General features: G+C 41.3%; 1 protein-coding gene across 4 annotated transcripts in view; it reads right to left on the reverse strand.

Moving 5' to 3' along the window:
- Positions 1 to 22,917, reverse strand: part of IL12RB2 (interleukin 12 receptor subunit beta 2) — an 87,153-nt gene that overhangs the window by 51,010 nt on the left and 13,226 nt on the right. For 3 of the 4 annotated variants that reach the window (XM_024984942.2, XM_005204447.5, NM_174645.3), the window contains 5 exon segments: positions 22,099 to 22,386; positions 17,011 to 17,125; positions 14,833 to 15,017; positions 13,458 to 13,600; positions 11,691 to 11,841 (listed from right to left, as the gene is read on the reverse strand). In XM_024984942.2, the coding sequence (XP_024840710.1) occupies positions 11,691 to 11,841; positions 13,458 to 13,600; positions 14,833 to 15,017; positions 17,011 to 17,125; positions 22,099 to 22,386 (882 nt within the window). 4 annotated transcript variants of the gene reach the window in all.

Genomic DNA, 22,917 nt, shown 5'->3' on the forward strand with positions numbered 1-22,917 from the left:
ACAGAAGTCATAAAAAACAAAGTGCTGTAGTCCATGGGGTCACAAAGAGTCAAACATGACTGTGTGACTAAATAATCACCTTAAAAACAAACTTTTAAAAATGACAAGGGGACATTACATTCTTAACTTACCCTTAAACATGTATTAGTAAAATAACTCAAAGAAAGTATACATGGTTAATTCTTTTTTGTTGGAATGCATAAAAAATTCTCAACAGAAAAACAGACATAAATCATGAGGAAAACATTTTTCAATCCTGTAAATTACAAACACAAAGGCTGAACTTTGTGTTCATCTCCATTCCTGAATTTATGTTGGAGTATAATTATTTGGTTTTATGACCATTAGACAATAATCTATTTGTAAGGAAGTCTGTCTCATTCATCTTGCTGCTGCTGCTAAGTCGCTTCAGTCGTGTCCGACTCTGTGCGACCCCATGGACTGCAGCCTACCAAGCTTCTCCAGGCAAGAACACTGGAGTGGGTTGCCATTTCCTTCTCCAATGCATGAAAGTGGAAAGTGAAAGTGAAGTCACTCAGTCATGTCTGACTCTTAGCGACTCCATGGACTGCAGCCTACCAGGCTCCTCCATCCATGGGATTTTCCAGGCAACAGTACTGAAGCGGGGTGCCATTGCCTTCTCCCTCATTCATCTTAGCATTCCTCATACCCAGTGCAGTGCTTAGAATGTAACAGGCTCCCAGTTACTCTTTGTTAAATGATGAATAAGCAATGAACAAACCAGACAATCTCATCTACTTGATGCTGAAACACAGGCTGAACTAGTAAAAGAAATAACCACCAATCCATAAAACAATGGTCAAATATGACCTGATTTAATTTGAGAAAGTCAACTGAACATATTTTTTGAAAAGAAACTGAATAATCAACTCCTATGTCTAAGTGTGTATGTGTATTATCAGTGCATGAAATAGTTTTCACTGTGACTCAGATCATGAACTCCTTATTGCCAAATTCAGACTTAAATTGAAGAAAGTAGGGAAAACCACTAGACCATTCAGGTATGACCTAAATCAAATCCCTTATGATTATACAGTGGAAGTGACAAATAGATTTAAGGGCCTAGATCTGATAGATAGAGTGCCTGATGGACTATGGACGGAGGTTCATGACATTGTACAGGAGACAGTGATCAAGGCCATCCCCATGGAAAAGAAATGCAAAAAAGCAAAATGGCTGTGTGAGGAGGCCTTACAAATAGCTGTGAAAAGAAGAGAAGCGGAAAGCAAAGGAGAAAAGGAAAGATATAAGCATCTGAATGCAGAGTTCCAAAGAATAGCAAGGAAAGATAAGAAAGCCTTCCTCAGTGATCAATGCAAAGAAATAGAGGAAAACAACAGAATGGGAAAGACCAGAGATCTCTTGAAGAAAATTAGAGATACCAAGGGAACACTTCATGCAAAGATGGGCTCAATAAAGGACAGAAATGGTATGGACCTAACAGAAGCAGAAGATATTAAGAAGAGGTGGCAAGAATACACAGAAGAACTGTACAAAAAAGATCTTCATGACCAAGATAATCACGATGGTGTGATCACTCACCTAGAGCCAGACATCCTGCAATGTGAAGTCAAGTTGGCCTTAGAAAGCATCACTATGAACAAAGCTAGTGGAGGTGATGGAATTCCAGTTGAGCTATTTCAAATCCCAAAAGATAATGCTGTGAAAGTGCTGCACTCAATATGTCAGCAAATTTGGAAAACTCAGCCGTGGCCACAGGACTGGAAAAGGTAAATTTTCATCCCAATCCCAAAGAAAGGCAATGCCAAAGAATGCTCAAACTACCGCACAATTGCACTCATCGCATACACTAGTAAAGTAATGCTCAAAATTCTCCAAGCCAGGCTTCAGCAATACGTGAACTGTGAACTTCCAAATGTTCAAGCTGGTTTTAGAAAAGGTAGAGGAACCAGAGATCAAATTGCCAACATCCGCTGGATGATCGAAAAGGGAAGAGAGTTCCAGAAGAACATCTATTTCTGCTTTATTGACTATGCCAAAGCCTTTGACTTTGTGGATCACAATAAACTGTGGGACATTCTGAAAGAGATGGGAATACCAGACCACCTGACCTGCCTCTTGAGAAACCTGTATGCAGGTCAGGAAGCAACAGTTAGAACTGGACATGGAACAACAGACTGGTTCCAAATAGGAAAAGGAGTACGTCAAGGCTGTATATTGTCACCCTGTTTATTTAACTTATATGCAGAGTACATCATGAGAAATGCTGGGCTAGAAGAAGTATAAGATGGAATCAAGATTGCCGGGAGAAATATCAATAACCTCAGATATGCAGATGACACCACCCTTATGGCAGAAAGTGAAGAGGAACTCAAAAGCCTCTTGATTAAAGTGAAGGAGGAGAGTGAAAAAGTTGGCTTAAAGCTCAACATTCAGAAAACTAGGATCAAGGCATCTGGTCCCATCACTTCATGGGAAATAGATGGGGAAACAGTGGAAACAGTGTCAGACTTTATTTTTCTGGGCTCCGAAATCACTGCAGATGGTGATTGCAGCCATGAAATTAAAAGACACTTACTCCTTGGAAGGAAAGTTATGACCAACCTAGATAGCATATTCAAAAGCAGAGACATTACTTTGCCAACAAAGGTCCGTCTAGTCAAGGCTATGGTTTTTCCAGTGATCATGTATGGATGTGAGAGTTGGACTGTGAAGAAGGCTGAGCGCCAAAGAATTGATGCTTTTGAACTGTGGTGTTGGAGAAGACTCTTGAGAGTCCCTTGGACTGCAAGAAGATCCAACCAGTCCATTCTGAAGGAGATGAGCCCTGGGTGTTCTTTGGAAGGAATGATGCTAAAGCTGAAACTCCAGTACTTTGGCCACCTCATGAGAAGAGTTGACTCATTGGAAAAGACTCTGATGCTGGGAGGGATTGGGGGCAGGAGGAGAAGGGGACGACAGAGGATGAGATGTCTGGATGGCATCACCGACTCAATGGACATGAGTTTGAGTGAACTCCAGGAGTTGGTGATGGACAGGGAGGCCTGGAGTGCTGCAATTCATGGGGTCACAAAGAGTCAGACACGACTGATCGACTGAACTGAACTGAACTGAACTGAAATAGTTTTATTTCTCCCACTATCAGTTTTGTTTTGATTTACAGCCAGGGGTGGAATCAATGGAAGCAATCCCTGAAAACAGGCTTCAATTGTGCCAACCTAACTTGCGTAACAGTGACCCTCAGAGTATATTAGGGTGAATCTAACTTGGGGTTCCTTCTAGAGCAGCAAGTTCCATTTAACCAGCTAGAAATTCCCAGAAAGCTAAGTCCCACCTGGATGGCAGAAGACAAGCAGGCAGGAAGGGGAGAAGAGAAAGAAGGACAGAGAGGGGGCACATGTCCTAGCACATACCATGGGCAGGCCCCATGTGGGCCCATTCAGTGACGTCTCATGTCCTCCTCAGCCGCATGACATACTAGCTTTGGTGCAGTGGTTAAAGTGTGAGCTCCAGAGCCAGGCCCTCTATGGGCAAATCCAGGCTCTGTGATCCTGAAAAATGCTGCTACTGCTACTGCTGCTAAGTCATTTCGGTCGTGTCCGACTCTGTGTGACCCCATAGACGTCAGCCCACCAGGCTCTCCCGCCCCTGGGATTCTCCAGGCAAGAACACTGGAGTGGGTTGCCATTTCCTTCTCCAATGCATGAAAGCGGAAAGTGAAAGTGAAGTCGCTCAGTCGTGTCTGACTCTTAGCGACCCCATGGACTGCAGCCTACCAGGCTCTTCCGTCCATGGTGTTTTCCATGCAAGAGTACTGGAGTGGGGTGCCATTGCCTTCTCTGGAACAATGCTGACTTGTCCTTAAGCCAGGTTCCTCATCTGTCAAATGAGGATCATAATTCTACACATCAGATGGGGCTATTGTGAGAATTTAAATGAACGTAAGAGTGCTTACACATGTTAAGCACTCAGTCAATTTAGCTGTTGTTGTTTTCTTCACCTGAAAACTGAAGTTCAAAGAAGTTAAGGAACTTGATCAAAGTTCCAGAACTAATTAGTGGGGAAGCCAGGCTTTGAACACAGCTCTGTTTGGTCTATGATCTTTGCTCTGCATCATGCAGTTGCCTGGCTCTGCTAAGGCTTACAACGTCTCTGTAAAACTTAGGTCTTCCATTGGGTGTGCCTCTTTCATGTTCTAGTCTTTTCCTTTGTCACTTCCTCTTCCTGCCTCTCTCACCTTCATCTCTTTTAACTTCTAAACATTCATTTCTTCCCCTTCTCTTCTGACCAGTGATAGTATTCACCCTTGCAGTGAGGACCTAACAGTAAGAAATGTGTACAGAAGACATTCTGAAAGTGCTCTCTACCCTTCAGGATTACAGGGACCCAGGAATCAAGCTCAGAACTTTTTTTTCTGCTAGTCCATATGTAAAAAGGAAAAAAGCACAGGCAACAGAAAGGAAGGGGGGCTGGCATTTATTGACCACCTTCTGCTGCTGCTGCTGCTGCTAAGTCACTTCAGTCATGTCCAACTCTGTGTGACCCCATAGACGGCAGCCCACCAGGCTCCCCCGTCCCTGGGATTCTCCAGGCAAGAACACTGGAGTGGGTTGCCATTTCCTTCTCCAGTGCATGAAAGTGAAAAGTGAAAGTGAAGTCGCTCAGTCGTGTCCAACTACCATGTGCCAAATAATCTTTGGATACTATATATCCATGCTCTCACTTAATCCTCACACAATGCAGAGGGAGCATATGAGTAGACCTGTTTTGCAGCTGAGGACAAGGAGGCTGACAAAAGTCAAATGATTTACAAAAACTGCAGAGATGGTAATGGCAAAGCTGAGCTGGGCCCAAGTTTTGCTGTCTCCAAAGACCCTGCTCATTTGTTAGCATTCACCGTGTTGAGCAAAGATCTGAACACGCTACAAACTAGATGATCCAGACATTGACCACATAATCAGGATTTGGAAACTATGGTGTGCTCAGTGTCTAGGCCAGATGACACGTTCCATGGTGCTACATGTCTTCAGTTAATTACATATAGGTGAGAAATTTCAAGGGAACACTCACCTCTCATTGCCACTCATTGCCTCTACAACCTACCAGATTATTACAGAGCTAAGAATCAAATTCAAGAGTCATAGTTTCTTCAAAAGATAAATTGCAAGTGAAGCTGAAATTTTAACGGTGCCAACCTGTAGTGTAAGCCTCTATGGGAGAGAAATCATTAGTCAAATCTGTATGGGTTTCAAAGTGTAAAAATTCATGACTAGAAATGTCAAACTACTGCTATGTAAAGCAATATAAGGGCTAACATTATAGAGAATCTTTGACATTCAACTGTCAAAATCACTTGGGAGTCCTAACCTCAGTGTTATCAAAAAGTCAGATAAAAGTATCATAGGCAGGTGAGAAAAGGAAAGACAAAGGCCATATGTCCCAAGTGACACACACAAAAAGGATGAATACAAATGATAAAAAGTATGAATATTGAGCAATGGAAGTCATTTCTCCTGAGACGAATGTACTATCCATGTGAAGGAAAAAAACTGGGTTAAAGAGGAAGGAATCACCAATATAAAAAAGGAAGATATCCTAAATTAAGCAGAAGATCAGCCTAACTGCCCTCAAAGGGTTCTTTCAACTCTGGTGGTGGCAGTTTAGTCATTAAGTCACGTCTGACTCTTGTGACCGCATGGACTGTAGCCTGCCAGGCTTCTCTGTCCATGGGATTCTTCGGGCAAGAATACTGGAATGGGCTGCCATTTCCTTCTCCAGGGGATCTTTCCCACCCAGGAATCAAACCCGGGTCTCCTGCATTGCAGGCAGATTCTTTACTGACTGAGTTACAAGGGAATCCCAAGATTTGAGGATTCAATGAAACAGGACGTGTGGTAAGTAAATCAGGGCTAAGCCATGTGCTGCTTCTGAGATTAGCATTCATCTTGGAAGCCAAGGCAAGTGCAATGGTGTGGATGAGAGAAACTGAATTGCAAGTAGACAGCAATCCCTCCACCAAGGTTTTAGCACGCACCACTCCAGTACTTTTGCCTGGAAAATCCCATGGACGGAGGAGCCTAGTAGGCTGCAGTCCATGGGGTCGATAGAGTTGGACACGACTGAGCGAATTCACTTTCACTTTTCACTTTCATGCATTGGAGAAGGAAATGGCAACCCACTCCAGTGTTCTTGCCTGGAGAATCCCAGGGACAGGGGAGCCTGGTGGGCTGCCGTCTATGGGGTCGCACAGAGTTGGACATGACTGAAGCGACTTAGCAGCAACAGGGGTAGAGTAGAAAGATCTCTAAGAACAGTAAAAATAGAGAATTTAACACAAAGTGAATATGAAAAAGGAGTACCTTGAGAGATTTCAGGTAGTGGACTAAATTGAACCCATGAGAATATTTTGGTCCAAGCCATGCTCCAAGCAGGGAAAGACAGAGCTAAGTAAGTCATCCACCACCTTGGTTCCTCAATGTCCACTCTTTGGACTGTGATACACTTCTCTAAAATCTAGTTTCAAATAACTCAAATAGATTCACAGATTCACAAACACCTACATGGTTAAACAAGTTTCTCAGTGGTAGACTCTTGCCTTCATACGTTACCACCTGCTATGTCTCCATGGGAAGCCCTACACACTCCCCCACCCTTCCTCCTCTTTGATGATTTCAACACTTTGTTCACTCTCTCTTTTCACTCCGTTCTGTCACTATTTTTGGTGGCTTATCATCCACAGGGGTTGCTTCTTCCCGATGGCTGATGCTGTAAGTCCCTCTACCTGCTCACTTCAAATGATCTGATTCTCTCACCTCATGTCTTTGCCTCACACTTCACTGAGCAAAATGAAGTGATCAGACAGGGATTCCCTAATATTTCCACCATGAAAACTTTCAAACTTCCCCATCAGTTCCCTAACACATCACTTCTACTGACTTTACTGTGAATGAAGCATTCCCTACTTCCATCATAGGCCAACCCCTTGAGTTTTAGGTCCCATCCTCTTGCTTCATCAAGTATATCTCTCCCACTATTATCCTATTTCCTGTATCATTAATCTCTCTTTTTCTGCTGGGTCCTAAAATCACCTTGTAAATATACTGTATTATCTCTGATCCTAAAAAAAATTAAGGAATTTCTTAATGCTACATCCTACTCCAGCTACTGCCCAACATCTCTGCTCCCCTTCACAGAACTTCTTGAAGAGTTGTGAATCGTCACTGTCTTTATTTCCTCACCTCACATTCACTCTCATTCAATGCCCCCCAACTCTACTTATGCTGTTCCTGGTCAGAAATTGATGCTGCTTTGTCAAATCTGATGATTACTTCTCTATTCTCACTTCAGTGGATTTACTGGGAACATCTGACATAGCTGAATACTCCACCATCTATTTTTTTCTTTTTAAGAAAGATAATCTTTCAACATCCAGATCACAAGTGAAGAGCCTATTTCTTAACAGAAGCAGGGATGTTTCCTCTATCCTAAAATCAATGGAGGCATCATGTTAGAGTCCTGATGGGGAAAAAAAGTGAGTTGCAAAAGATTATATACTGCATATAATTTTGATCAAGCTTAAAACAAGTGACACTAATCACTGTTTAGAAGTATATACATTTCTGAAAACTATGAGAAAAGTGTGATGATGACATAAACACACAATCCAGGGTAGTGGCTACCTGTGGGGAAGTGTGACAGGGTAAGAATACATCAGTAATTTTACAGCATTTAACTTGAATGATGAGTTTGTAAGTGTTCATTTTGTTGTTATGTTTTCTAATGAGAAAGTAGCTTAAACTAGGATAGTCAGAGTAGCAGTGGAAGCAATGAATAGATTTTGAATATGTTTAGGAGACTCAATGCTGGTATGAGGGAATGGGAGAAAAGGAGAATTTAAGGATAATTTCTCCATTTTTTGACTTGAATAACTAGGAAGATGGTAGAGTCATTAACCACGAAAGGAAAGACTGAAACAGAGGCATTCTGAAAGCATTTTGCATTGGAGAAAAAACAATTTTTTTGGCTATGTGAGGTTTAGTGTATCTGTTGATATCTAAGTGAAGATGTAGAATACGTGATTGGAGTACAAATCTGAAGTTCTGGAGAGACTCCAGAACAGAAACTATATTCTTTCTTTCTCTTTACCTACCTATCTAGTTTTAGAGCCATGAGATTGAATGAGGTCAGCTGGGAAAAGAAAGAGACCCAGTACAAAGCCCTGTATATTGAGATTAAGAAGAGAAAGATGGCCAGCATAAAAGACTAGGAAGAATTGGCCAACAGGGTAGAAGAAAAACCAACAGGGTAGAAGAGATTTCACAGAACTCAAGAGAAGCAAGTACTTCTAGGAGGTAATAGCTCTTCCCTTCTACTGCAGTACCTTGGAGACCGCATACTCCAGATGGTAGAAGGCCATAAGATTCCCTTTGGGCTTTGCAGCTTATTCTTGGTGCCATCTCTTCTAGGAATTTTCCCTGATGTTCCAAGATAGACAGTAAGTCCCTGAATCTGAGGATCTGACTGCTTATCATTGCATCTGAGTACCTGGCATAGTTCCTGGCATATATACATTCCTTACAGGCCATCCAGAGAAGTGTTTTTTACTCCCCACTGGCTTCTTTTGGAGGGTTTCATGAAAAGCATTTCTTCCCATTGGAGTGATTACCATCTTGTCAAATAATTAAGCTTAGGCATTTACTTCTTCCAGGGTAGGTGTTGAGCTTAGGAGAGGCCACAAGAAGAAGAAAAGAGGGTAGTGACACTCATTGGATCTCAAACATAACATTTTCCCTCTAATGAAAATGTTTGTCGCTAAGCCCCTTTAGTAGGTAAATAACCATTCATTCTCATTTCCTCAAGTCTTAGGCAAAAAGATACAAGCATGATATTTTCAAGTTTAGCTAATTTAGGAATCAGCAAACTATGGCCCATGGACCAAATCTGACTGGTTCCCTATTCTGTGTTTCGATATAGCCAGTGAACTAATGATAATAGCTTTCACATTTTTAGATGGTTGACAACCAATCAAAAGAAGAATCCTTTTTAGTGACATAAAAATTTTATAAAATTCAAGTTTCAGTGTGCAAAAATAAAATTTTGGATACAGTTTTGTCTATGTATTTCTAGACTGTCAATGGCTGCTTGCATGTGATAACAGCAAATTTTAATAGTTGTGACAAAGATCATAGGTCTGCAAAGCTGAAAATATTTATTATTTTCAGCTTTGGACCTTTATAGAAAATACTTGCTAACTCTTAAGCTAGACTTAACATCTTGCTTACTAACAGATGGTAAAATAACCTCTAGTATTTAATTGTTCACACCTAACCTATCCTATGGAGAAGGCAATGGCAACCCACTCCAGTATTCTTGCCTGGAGAATCCCAGGGACGGAGGAGCCTGGTGGGCTGCCATCTATGGAGCCACACAGAGTCGGACATGACTGAAGCGACTTAGCAGCAGCAGCAGCAGCAGCAGCAGCAACCTATCCTAGCAATTGTTTAAAATCACAAGTGAATGAACAATTGTCTAGCTTCTCAATGGGAAGATGGGTGGCTGCAGCTATGTTTTTCCTCTCTTTGGGGATCTCTCACCAATTACCTATGCCATCACCATGATGGAGGAGGACTCCTCCTCTGGCACTAGTATGAGCATTTAAAACTTCCTTTATTAACTGTCCACGGTCAAGTTTACCAAGACCAAACATACAAATAACACTGAAAAATGATGAAGAATTAATAGGCAGAAAGACTTAATTGTTAATATAGCTCTAAGGAATGGTTCATTCACCTTTATTTTGGAGTCTCCTCCTGGGTGCTCAAAATGATGAGGAAGCACTGTACCCCAGTACTTGGGCATTTTCTCAGGCATGTGAAGACACTATGCAACCCAAACTCAAGACTGTTTTCCCACTAGAAGCAAAATATGACTGCTCGTTTCCCAGTCAGGCCCACATTTGACGTATACTGATTGATGGACTGTCTTCCTAAGCATAGGAATGTGATCTGTTTCCTTCCACCCCTTACTTAGTGGTCATTTTTAAAGTGTTCTTCATGGAGGACTGTGACAAGAGTTTAATTTAATGACAAGGGAAGGGGCATATGGAGTGAATAATGCCTTCATTCACTGCTGACATGCTATAAATAACTGCACCCAAACCACTAAGAGATAACATATTGTGCTGTTTTGAGTAGCCAAGACTGCAAAGAAAGAGCTCTATCATAATAACATTGCTCAGTTTTAGACAGTAATTAAAAAAAAAAAAGCTTACTAGTATTTTTTTTTAAATGCCAAGTTACATTTGCATACACATCCCAAGGGTTAAAAGGAAGAAGTGTCAAAAAAATTTCACACCTTTTAGGTTTACATCAGTTAGTGTTTCATACAGAAACTGATGACAGAAACAGTGGTAAGAGGTGAAAACCATGAAGCTTAGAGTAAGAGAAAAGAGATCTTACAATAACCCACAGAAAGATCAAACACAGAAAAGGGAGATTCAGATAGAGAGGAAGTCAGCAGAGCTTGGTCAACGTGGTGTATTTCAGAGTATGGGTTTCTCTCTTTGTGAATGCTTGCAACTACTCTGAATAAGCCAGCTTCCTTGGTTCAATTCATAACCATCCACGAGTTCATAAACACAAGTTGCTGCATTCGTTGTTATGGTAGTGGTTCATTTTATAGGATATGAGAAAATTACCATTCTGCCTTGATGGGTTTTTAATTCAACAGATAAACACTTGAAAAAATAAAAATAAAAATCTTTCATACATATCTAAACAGGTCATTATCAAGTGTGAGTAAAAATGACAAGAATTTATGAGCCCAGAGTTTCCCTATTTTTATATTTTAGCTTAATGTGATACAACTTAACTTCTCAGACAAATTATGAAGTTGTGTATTGTATCACTAACTGAGTGCTTTCAAAAACTAATACTCAAACGGCTATTTCTTATGTCTCCAAAGATTTAGAAGAGGCATAAAGTTCATATAAACATTTTTGGTTTAATAAAATATTTGATTTTACTTCAATAAAACTGTCTTCCCAATAATTACCAAAAACAAAAAGCTCATCAGACTGAAAAATATATTTGATCTCCTCTTCATAGCTATGGGCTATCTATGGTACTCCTGTGAGCAGTGAGTATCAAAGTTTGAAGAAGTGCAGGGCTGTAATATTTGGAAAAGAGAGGATTGTTGAATGTTAAACTTTATTTTAAAATGTTATGTCTCCAGAGATTACCTTTTCCCAAGCTTTTAGTATGGCTTATAAAGGCCATATTAATTTTCATAGAACCCAAAAGGCAAGATGCATCAAGGTTTAATGATAAAGGAATGAAATTAATTACTAGTCATAGCTTTGTGGAATAAAAAAGAGTGAGATAGTAAGTGAAATAGAAGTAAGAGATAAAATCAAACAGAGGCATACAGCTTGTAACCAATGTGATAATATATGAAAAACAGGAGTAGGACTTAACTAATGTCAAAAATTTCCAAGCAATATAAACATATCTCCCTGGACAGCTTCAATACTTAAGCTGATGTGAAAATGAGCTTGTTAATCAATGCACTATGTTTTGATTTAGTATCAGTATTTTAGAGTCTATTCTAAGGAAATTATTACATCTTCCTCTCTCTCTTATCTTTCATCCTGTCTATCCACCACTCCTTCCCCCGCCTCCCCCCGCTCCCTGCCTCTTTTAGACACATACCTTCTTCTGGTGTTTGTGTTCGCAAAGATTCACTCCAATCACTCCAACTACCTTTATAAAGATGTAGCTTAGAGGAAATCTGAAATTCATATTCTGTAAAGGGTTTCAGATCCAGCAAGTCATGTCTTCCTTTGGCATTTGTGACATTAACCTTGAAACCAACAAGATTTTTTAAAGTGCCTGTTAATACTAAATTAATTAAAATAAAGGTAAGAAAACCAAACTAGATAACCCTTTTTACTTTTCAAATCTGTCATTCAATGAGAAGAAATAAAATAACTGGGTTACTGAATACATGTAATGTTAATCTGAAACAATAGTGTCTCATTAGAAACACAAAGACAAAAAAATTTGTGGATCTAACAACCCATCTATAGAGATTCCAAAGGGGATCCAGAAACCAGCTATAAAACAAGTAAACACTGAAAACTACTCGTTTTCAAAAAGGCCTTGAAAAAGTTTGTTTCTAACTAGATATTATTTTTTATTTGGCCACAATGAGAATGCAATGAATGTTTTAACACAGACATAAAACTGGCTCCAAACAGAAAAATTTAATTATATAAGAAAATTATTAAGTGGCATGCTGCAGTCCTTGGGGTCACAAAGAGTCGGACACGACTTCATGACTGAACAACAACAACAATATATAAACACTTAATTATTATACCTTTCTATATCTGGAACTAGGGCTTCCCTGGTGGCTCAGATGGTGAAAAATCCACCTGAGTTTGGTCCCTTGGTCAGAAAGATCCCCTGGAGAAGGGAATGGCAACCCACTCCAGTATTACTGCCTGGAGAATTCCACGGACCAAGGAGCCTGGTGGGCTACACTCCACAGGGTCACAAAGAGTCAGACATAAATCTAAGCGACTAATATTTGAATAGGGTAAAAGTCACTCAGTCGTGTCCGATTCTTTGTGACCCCATGAATAGTCCATGGAATTCTCCTATGTGGAACTGATCCTTTGTTATTATTATAGGCACTATATTTTACCAAAATACTGGAAAGAATCATAATCCTACATTTTTATTGTAAAAATTTAATGTTCAATATTACATCAAAGTGTAAAGTTTTATCTTTGGAATATTCAATTTAGATAAGCCTCTGAACATTCCCTAATATTTATTTTTCCAATAGGTTAAAAATTACTAAAACGTGAGACTTCCCTGGTGGTGTAATGGCTAAGACTGTGCTCCCAATGCAGGGGGCCTGAGTTCCATCCCTGGTCAGGGAACTAGATCCCGCATGCAGAAACTAAAACCCAGTGCAGCCAACTAAATATATAAATAATTTAAAAGAAATTACTAAAAAGTAATAATGGAAGTAATAATGGGGTAGGGAGTAGAACAACAAGGAAAAATGAATCATTTACTAGAAATAAATCATAAAAATTAGTGTGGGTTTACAGAAGCTTATGGCTTAAAAAATTTCAGCATCAGTGATCAAATTTTAGGATATTTGTTTTCATTTTTTTCTTTTTTTTGACACATGGTTTATGGGATTTTAGTTTCCCCACCAGGAATCAAACCTGGACCCTTGGCAGTGAGTGTATGGAGTCCTAACCACTGGACTGCCAGGGAATTCCCTAAGATACTTCTCAATAAACAGAAGTGTAAATGATTGACTGATATGTCTCACATGTATATGTGTACTTTTGGGCTAAACATTCTTAAACTCTGTATTTTGCTGATATGAAAAAAGACATCTGGGCTGTGCTACTAAGAATTTCTCCCTGGTTTCCCCTTCACTCTAGAGACCATTACCATATTCCAGGATCTGCTGTTAATGGGCCGATATCTGAGTCGATTGAGTAGCACCAGTCCCTCATCTCTCCACAGAAGGGTACACCTGTCCACGGAAGCATTTACAAATTTGATTCTGATGTCCCACGGAGGAAGAGGCCTCACTGGTAACCAGGACAAACAAAAAAGTGTGATTCAGGCTCCACAGCTGGAAATTGCCTTATAATTACATGAGCTATAAAGAGTTGAACAAGTCTCATTTCTAAAATGCACAGCCGCCAACTTGGTGAAACAAACAAGAGAGGAGTCCCTGGCTTTTAGAAGGAAGAAAAAATTGGATTGACTTCTAAATCATTAAAGTAATTCCCTTTAATCTACCCTCATTTTTAAACAGATAAACTACCATAAACATCACTGATAATTTGGATTTCACTTAATTTAATGATTTAAAGAAAACCAATGTGCCAAACCCAAGAGTTTCAACGGCTGAGAAGGTAGAGGTGTGGCTAGTGGCGATTACATCAGAAGGAGAAAAAATCTTGGTAGGAAAAGCCATAGGAAAGAGACTCGGCAACAGAGGAATAGAAGAGAAGAGGGAAAGAAGGTGACTAGAGATGAATGGTCAATGTAAAGAGAAGGAAGGCAAAATAGGCAAAAGTGTGATAGCAAAATGTAGAGTAGATGCTAACGTACATCATTTACTACACTGTACAGTGTGTATATGTGCAATGAGATGCCTTGGGAAGAGAGAAAAGAGACACGTGTTGTGAGGCCAGAACTTCAGGCAGGTCAGAAGCTCAGTGTTACCTGGGAATGCCTGGAATTGGCCTCTGACTCAACTGGGCCAATTACATCTGCTCAGAAATGTGCTGGGACTGGCTAACTCCAGCTCCCAAGCTGATGAGAGGGGTGAAGTAAGTGTTCTCTGAGGAAGATGCATTTGGTACATCGATACACTTTATTTATAGTTTGCACCTGGCTGCTTCAGCCCTGCAGGCCCACACGCAGCCTTATCTTAGAACAATGGAGTAGCTGTGACCCTGAAAAGACACCTCCACCATGAAGGGCTTACACTGAGCTTCTTGAACAACCTCACATGACCCTCTCCTCACTCAGAAAGGATCACTGGCAGCCTATGCCTTCATGGGATCTGAAACCAGTGGGCTCTTATTTCTCCAACACAGAGAATAATGTCGCATATTCCATTTTGTACAACCATGTCTCTCGTTTGAGACCTACATCCTTTTGCTTACATCAAAGACACATCTATCCTTTGTCAATGCCTACTGGCCACTCTCCACGAACCACTCTCCCTTTTGAAACCATCACACAAGTGATTCTAAAAATAATGTTCACAGGCTAAGATCGACACCTAAAAAAGTGAAATTATACATACCTATGTCCAGCAATGTGAATGAGAATGGAAATGAAGAAGCACTCCCAAGACTATTGATAGCAGTAACCTTGACTGTGTAACTAGATTCAAGTGATTCAGGGGTTAGGTTGATTCCAAGGTCCAAATGATCACAATAGTGATCATTACATTGCTTTTGCCAAGTTAAATTTTTTGGTCCATTTAACCTGTAAATGAAAGATGCTTGTGTTTAGCAAGACAATTTATGTACTATTGCCTCTTTTTAGCACAAAGAAACAAAATGTTCAAGTATCTAAAATTCTTGACATGTTTTATTAGGGGTTATACTATGGGAATATTGTATTCCGCAGTCATAGGACCACAGTTCACCCCTCTTTTTTTTTTTTTTTTTGATAGGACTGAAATGCTTGACATTCATATGGATGAGTAATGATCTCTACACTGCGTGCATACGTGCCCAGTCGCTTCAGTCATCTCCGACTTTTCGTGACTCCACGGACTGCAGTCTGCCAGGCTCCTCTGTCCATGAGATTTTCCCAGCAAGAATACTAGAGTGGGTTGCCATTTCCTCCTCCAGGGGATCTTCCTGACCCAGGTATCAAACCTGCCTCTCCTGCTTTGCAGGTGAATTCTTTTTTTTTTTTTTTTAATAATTTTATTTATTTTTGTTTGTGCTGGGTCCTTGTGGCTGCATGCAGACTTTCTCTAGTTACAGTGAGCGAGGGCTACTCTTTGTTGCAGTATGCAGGCTTCTCATTGCAGTGGCTTCTCTTGTTGCAGAGCACAGGCTCTAGGGTGTGCGGCTTCCATAGCTGTGGCATGTGGCCTCAGTAGTTGCAGCTCATGGGCTCTAGAGCACAGACTCAATAGTTGTGGCACATGGGCTTAGTTGCTCTGAGACATGTGGGATCTTCCTGGACCAGGGATCGAACCTGTGTCTCTGGCACTGGTAGACAGATTCTGTATCCACTGAATCATCAGGAAAGCCTTGAATCCCTAAATCGTGGCCGACCTGTTCACTCCTTAGGACAGAGTCAATCATCCAGAGGATCTATGGCCACCTTGGCATTTACTTCACAGAAGTGCCAGATCCAAGTACAGATCAGAATCCTAGGCCCCACTTCCTTTCCCCTATCTCCTTCTCACTTAGTCACAGCCCCACAGCTAGATCTCTGGATGGGATTACAGAATTAATTCCAAGGGAAAGAATTTCCCAGACTCTCTCTTTTTGTAAACACTCAGGTCAGATTGTTGCTGTTGTTCAGTCACTAAGTCATGTCCAACTCTTTGTGACCCCCATGGACTGAAGCATGCCAGGCTTTCCTGTCCTTTACTATCTCCCAGAGTCTGCTCAAACTCATGTCAATTGAGTCAGTGATACCATCCAACCATATGATCCTCTGTTGCCCCCTTCTCCTTCTGTCTCAATCTTTCCCAACATCAGGGTATTTTCTAGAGAGTTGGCTCTTCGCATCGGGTGGCCAAAGTATTGGAGTTTCAGCTTAAGCATCAGTCCTTCCAATGAATATTCAGGACTGATTTCCTTTAGGATTGACTGGCTTGATCTCCATGCTGTCCAAGGGACTCTCAAGAGTCTTCTCCAGCACCACAATTCAAAAGCATCAAGTCTTTAGTGCTCCACCTTCTTTATGGTCCAACTCTCACATCTTTACATGACTACTGGAAAAACCATAGCTTTGACAATGTGGACCTTTGTTGGCAAAGTGATGTCTCTGCTTTTTCATACACTGTATAGGTTGGTCATAGCTTTTCTTCCAAGGAGCAAGTGTCTTTTAAAAGGTGCTTTAAAAAGAAAATCCTCCAGGGCTAATGGAAAGCTACCACAAAAAAGAGTCTACTTATAAACCATGACCCAAGATTCCGCAACTGCAAAAGAGAGAAGTTTAACCCTAGAGAGAAGCCAGTTTAACCCTATACAGCAGGGAAGAGTATCCATAACGTGGGCCTTGGATGCCCTGAAGAGATCTGAGTCAGTCCTCAGGCCTAAAACATAAGTTCTCACACTGTTAGATGAATGAACCAGTTTTACCTGATGAACACTAGAATTTTTTTTTTAAGTATCTAAGTATCTGGAGGTGTTTACTGCTTCTCCTCTCAGTAAAATTATCACTGTTAGATACTTCTAGATGTCATATAAGAGAAGACCTATCAAAAAGCTGCAAATACAGTCTTACTCACTGTAAAGTGTATGCAGTGTACAGGTGGGTGTCTCGCCCTCTGTGCCAGGTGCAGATCACAGTTCCACGTTCTCCCTTCTGTATGCAAGATAAGTTTCGAGGCTGTTCTGGAACAACTTTTTAAAAAAAGAATAGAACTACCTATTTTAATCAGCACACATGTGATATTTCAATTACATTATTGTTATTTGCCAACAAGATAACAATACTTCCCCTATGTCTCCCATCCAGATGAGCTGGGAGCTATTTCAAATCCCATCACATTCAAATGTGCCTCCTAGGCATGAATTTGTTCTAATAACAATTGTAATAATAATGGATATGGATCAAACACTTACTCTTACTATATGCCAAGTCTATACTAAGTATTTTATGAGTGGTTTTCTCAATTGGACATTATAGCAGCTACATCAAGTACATACTATTATTATCTTCATTTTATCAAAGAGGACACTGAAAGATGAAGTATCTTGCCCAACATTACAAAACTATGAAGTGATGGAATCAGGGCTCCAGCCCAGGAGTGGCTGACTTGAGTTCAAGCCTTTCACCATCATATTCTACTATTTTCCCTGACAAGTGAACATTCAGTGCTAGTTCCAATACCCTGGGTGATGATGAGTTTACGTTTTTAGAATGAAGCTCATTCAAATACTAGAAACTTATACAAATTAGGGTCTTTCTTTCTCCATTGACTTGAAATTTATTGCCAAGGCACATCTATCCATTGGCCCTAGTCATGTCTTCCTGGGATGTACCACCTAAATCTAATTTCTGTAGCATCACCTGAAGCACTTAATGAATATTTATAAATTAATTCTTTATGTACACAGACATTGAAAACCTTCCATGGACCAGGCAGCATTAGGTGTGGAAATGCAGAAGTGTACAAGGTAGGCATGGCCCTTTCTATCATAAGGTGTGTATTTTTAAATGAAGCCACTTCATAGTCAAAGACAGAACTTTAATCCCCACTGCTACTCTTACTCACAGCAGTACATGGTATCATCAATTTCTGTTTGTCTAGGGTGGGAGCTTCTGCATTAAATCAGGTCACATCTTGACATTTCTCATTGCCAGTTATAGGCCAAGCTGGTGATTGCTGGTCCACCTGCTTTCCAGCTTCCAAAACTGTGTTGCTGTGTCTCCCCTCTCATTCTTTTTGTCCTTTAGGGTTTGTGCCTCTAGAAAACTTTCTTTACTGCATCTTGGCTTTATTTCAGGGGGAATGAAAGTAAATACATGTGTACAAACCACCATCATTTCTCAGTGCTTCGTAGGGTCTTTTGATGACCAAATGAGATAGAGATAATATACCTGACACTTTTGCATAATGAAAAAGTTAGTCTCACTTTCACCTCTACTCCTAAAAGTTTGCAGCACCTCTCATTTTAAAGACCATAGCTTTTACTCAAAATCAAATCAACTTATTAAATGTGAGTTCCCTGGACCACGAAATCAAGGTGTCTACTTTAGGCTGGGACATGGTTTGAGCAGAGACTGTCTGTTCCAGGATAAACCAGACCTAATTCTCTTCAATATAAATGTATAATAGCTGAAGCTAAGAAAACGTCAGAAATCAAAGCCTCTGAAGTGAAAATTGTTTACCATGTAATTATTATTTGTATTATGTAAATATTATTTGCATTGTTATGTGTATTCTTATTATTTTTTAAGGCCCTACTTACTATATGAAATAAAGTCTTAAAAAATAGCGTTCAGAAGTATCAACAGCTAAGCATATATTGAAAACAACTAAGTATCATCTACTGTCTTTCATTTATTTCCTAGGTTGTCCAAATAAGTTGTGGCCCAATCCTCTGAGGTTAAGTAGAGCCCTGGTTGTTTAGTTACTGAACAATCTGGATGAGCTCTGAGCAGCAAAGCAGCACAAGCCCAGAAGGGGGCCAGAAAGAAGAGGCTTCAAGGCCATCTACCCATTCCCAATCCTGAAGAACCAGTCACTTTTATGACAGGTCTACTTGGGGTATGCAATGTTACTCTGGACTACCACTTATCACAAAAGAGAAAATGGGCTGCTCAGTCCATCACCAGATAGAATTAAACTCACTGCACCAGGTGAAACCAACACTCATTGTGTCTTTTCTTGGAATGACTAGTCATACTCAGAAAAAGGTGTTGCTTCCAGTCAGTTCTTTACCTCAAAAGTGCTAAACTTGTTCAAAGAGCAGCCATTTAATGGTGTGGTTATCACCTGAGCACGCTGCACAAGCAACATTCCAGCATCGCTGCCCAACTGAGCTACACCGGGGCAGATGTGCCTTACCATCTCCATAGATCTCCTGATGCTCTCAGTTGCCACAGGTGCATGCACAACCTCTGGATGAGTGGGGCTGTGGCACTTTCATGCATCTGAGCAAGGATAGGAAATGGAATGGAATGCCTTAAGGACATCTGCAAAGATACTGACTTCCAAGGCCATTGTTGGCTCCCCAAAAAACCCACCTGCAGCACTGTGAACAGTTGGACCTGACACCACGGGGCTGAGAATATCTGATACTAATATAGTATGTTGGTCTATAAGACGGTGAATTACCTGGATAAAATATTCAGGTGTTTGGAAGATAAGGGAGGTGAGGACAAATGGTGTTTTTAAGAAAAAATTTCATTTTGCCTATAACCAATACTTTATTTCTTCTCAAGCAAAACATGCTCAGCCATTCAGCATTCTACATACATGAAGAAAAGAGTAAGACCAAAGGAACTGCAAACCTAGTGCTCATCACTTAAGTGCCTCCTATGTACCTGGTTGGCTTCCCTGGCGGCTCAGATGGTAAAGCGTTTGCCTACAATGTGGGAGACCCAGGTTTGATCCCTGGGTTGGGAAGATCCCCTGGAGAAGGAAACGGCAACCCACTCCAGTATTCTTGCCTGGAAAATCCCATGGACGAAGGAGCCTGGTTGGCTACTGTCCATGGGGTCGCAAAGAGTCAGACACGACTGAGCAACTTCACTATCACTATCACTATGTACCTGGTTGGAGAAGGTAATGGCACCCCACTCCAGTACTCTTGCCTGGAAAATCCCATGGATGGAGGAGCCTGGTAGGCTGAAGTCCATGGGGTCGCTAAAAGTCGGACACAACTGAGCAACTTCACTTTCACGTGTTGGAGAAGGAAATGGCAACCCACTCCAGTGTTCTTGCCTGGAGAATCCCAGGGATGGGGGAGCCTCATGGGCTGCCGTCTATGGGGTTGCGCAGAGTCGGACACGACTGAAGTGACTTAGCAGCAGCAGCATGTACCTGGTGCTAGGTTAAGCACTTTGCATCCAAGGTGTCATCTAATCACCACAACCATCTTAGGAGGTAGGTGTTAGTATCTTCATCACACAGATGGAGAAACTGAGGCTGAGAGAACTGAAACTGTCTGAGTCCACTGCTAGTGGCTGGGTTGGGATTCAAAGCCCATGCTCCTTTTACTACATCACAGGCTGTCAGAACTGAGTGTACATAACCCATCAGAGCTGTGAACAGGAGTCCCTGTGCTGGAAGAGGGGTATGAGACCTAGTTTATGCCTCCACACCCCGAATGATTTGCTTAGTGTTGGTGTTCTGCTTAATTCTTGTGGTGGCCCTCTAAGAATTACTGCCTGGCACCAACCATGTCCTTATAGATCAGGGATCCTCAGTCTCCACGATCTAATGCCTGATGCTCGGAGGTAGAGCTGATGTAATAATGATAGAAATAAAGTGCGTAGTAAATGCAATGTTTTTGAATCATCCTGAAACCAGCCCCCTACCATGGTCGTGGAAAAACTGTCCTCTGTGAAACTGGCCCCTGGCATCAAAAAGCTTGGGAGCTGCTGTTACAGGTCACAAAGAGGCTCCTATCTTTCCTGATAAGTCGCACTGAGCTCTGTACCACTCTCGTTATGACAGGGACCCTGTCCGTGCATCTTAGTCAGCCAGCCTGCAGCAGCAATTCTTCCAACTTTCCACACACCTCTCACCTGCCAGTTTGGAGCTTCCCGGGAACCAGAGAGGCACAGCGTGCCCTGGGATGGCTCAGGGCCTTTGCGTGTTCACTGGCTTGCAAGGCTGGGCCTTCACGGCTGCAGACTGCAAGCTGCAGGAAGGTGTGCTGCTGGCTCACCCTGTGCACTGCGGCTCAGGTTGCAGACGCCAACTCTGACATCTTAGTTCTTACCCCTGGCGGCGGCGTGGAGAGACCCATAGTGCAAGCTAGCAGTGCGGGGGAGTTGGTGCTCTGTGGGTGAACTTTGACCTACACCAGACAGTTCTCTCTTTCACCTGTCACTCTATTGCCATATGTTCTTTCTGGGGATGTCCCTAGTTACCAAGCAACCAGCTGTATCTTCTGGTGATGCCGTGGCCAGGTCAGTAACTTAACCACCTCATGTCTGCTCCACTTTTTCTCTGGTTCACTCCCTTACTCTTGCTTCCCTGGAACCAGACAACTCCTCTCCCATTCTGAAGCCTTAGCACATCAGTTTTGTCTCAGGCAGCTTTCTAGAAAACCCAGGGAAAGATACTAAGTATGATGATCGTTCTCTCTTAATGTCTGCTCAGTATGATAATCAGTGGTCAGGAGTGAAGTGGATGGAAGAACTATTTTTTTTTACATTAAGTCAGAGAGGGGAGAAGTGTTCAGCCTTGGGTATCAGCCTGGACTGCACAAGTCGAGAGACGTCTCTTCTTTTTAGGAGGCTGTGGCTTTGAAAAAAACTCTTGTAAGTCAAGAAGGCATGTAGATTCAGATGCAGAAAGCCTTTTTCCTGATTTTGGAGTCCAAGGGCAACAGGTAAATGGTCTTAATGGCCAAAAAGAGGAGAGAAAGGGGTGGGGGGAGGGGAAGGATAGAAAGGAGAGGGGAGAAGAGGAAAGGTGAGGAGAAGAGAAGAGAGGAAAGGAGAGATTTACTAAATGAGATCCCAGTTCTGTTGATTTCTGGACTTAACACATTGAGGTGCTCATGTTACTAGGAAGATTAAATATATCCTTGAAGTGGGAGAAGAAAGAACACTGTCCTCTATTTGGATTTCTGCTTAATACATGCCAAATACCAGAAGATCACCAGTCTTTGGGAACTCAGGATGGACTACTCACCCCCGACGGAGATCTCTGCCCCACATATTCGAATCTCGTCACTGCTGCTGCAGGCCAGCTTGCAGACAAACAGGGTTGTGCCCAGGGGAAGACCTTTGACTTGAGAACTGAGGGAGTGACCATGCTGAACATAAATTCTTCTGTCGAACTTGTAGAGGATTAACTTGTTGAAACTGGAGGATGGCAAGCAGCCTTGTTTGGGCTTCAAAGAGCAGGAAATGTTGACAGCTGATCCTAATGAAATGACATGGGAAGGCTGCACAGTCACATCCCCTCTCTTGCACACATCTGCAGCAAGATACAAACGCAAAAGATGAGTCGGCACATAAACCTATATCAGTTGGAAGGTCTGTGTAAATTTCCCAAAGCTGGATAAAACAAACCCTATCAAATCATGGAAATACACATAAGCTACGTTGCTCTGGCTCTATTGATGAAGCACAGTGAGGACAGAAGGCAACTATATTAAAGTCTAACTGTATCTGAATTAAAGTATACATTCTTTTCGAAACAGTAATACTATAACCAGAACTATAAATAGGAAAGTGGTGAGAAAACAGGGTTGGAAGGACATTCAGGAACACAGTTCTAGGAAAAACCAATCTCTCTTATATGCAAATTATTCACCAAACTACAAAAAAGTACTTCCCAGAATAAATCACATTTGTTTCCCTGCCCTTTTATGACTTATAACACTTACTTCAATACTCATACCAAAATGATTAAAAAGCTATCACAAATGTTTAAAAGGCTACTACAAATGTTAAAGGGCACATTTGGGAATAATCCCCTCTCTTGCTATATTAGGGGTATAAAGTA

The sequence above is a fragment of the Bos taurus genome, chromosome 3 (genome assembly GCF_002263795.3).
Source record: "Bos taurus isolate L1 Dominette 01449 registration number 42190680 breed Hereford chromosome 3, ARS-UCD2.0, whole genome shotgun sequence".
NCBI lineage: Eukaryota > Metazoa > Chordata > Mammalia > Artiodactyla > Bovidae > Bos > Bos taurus.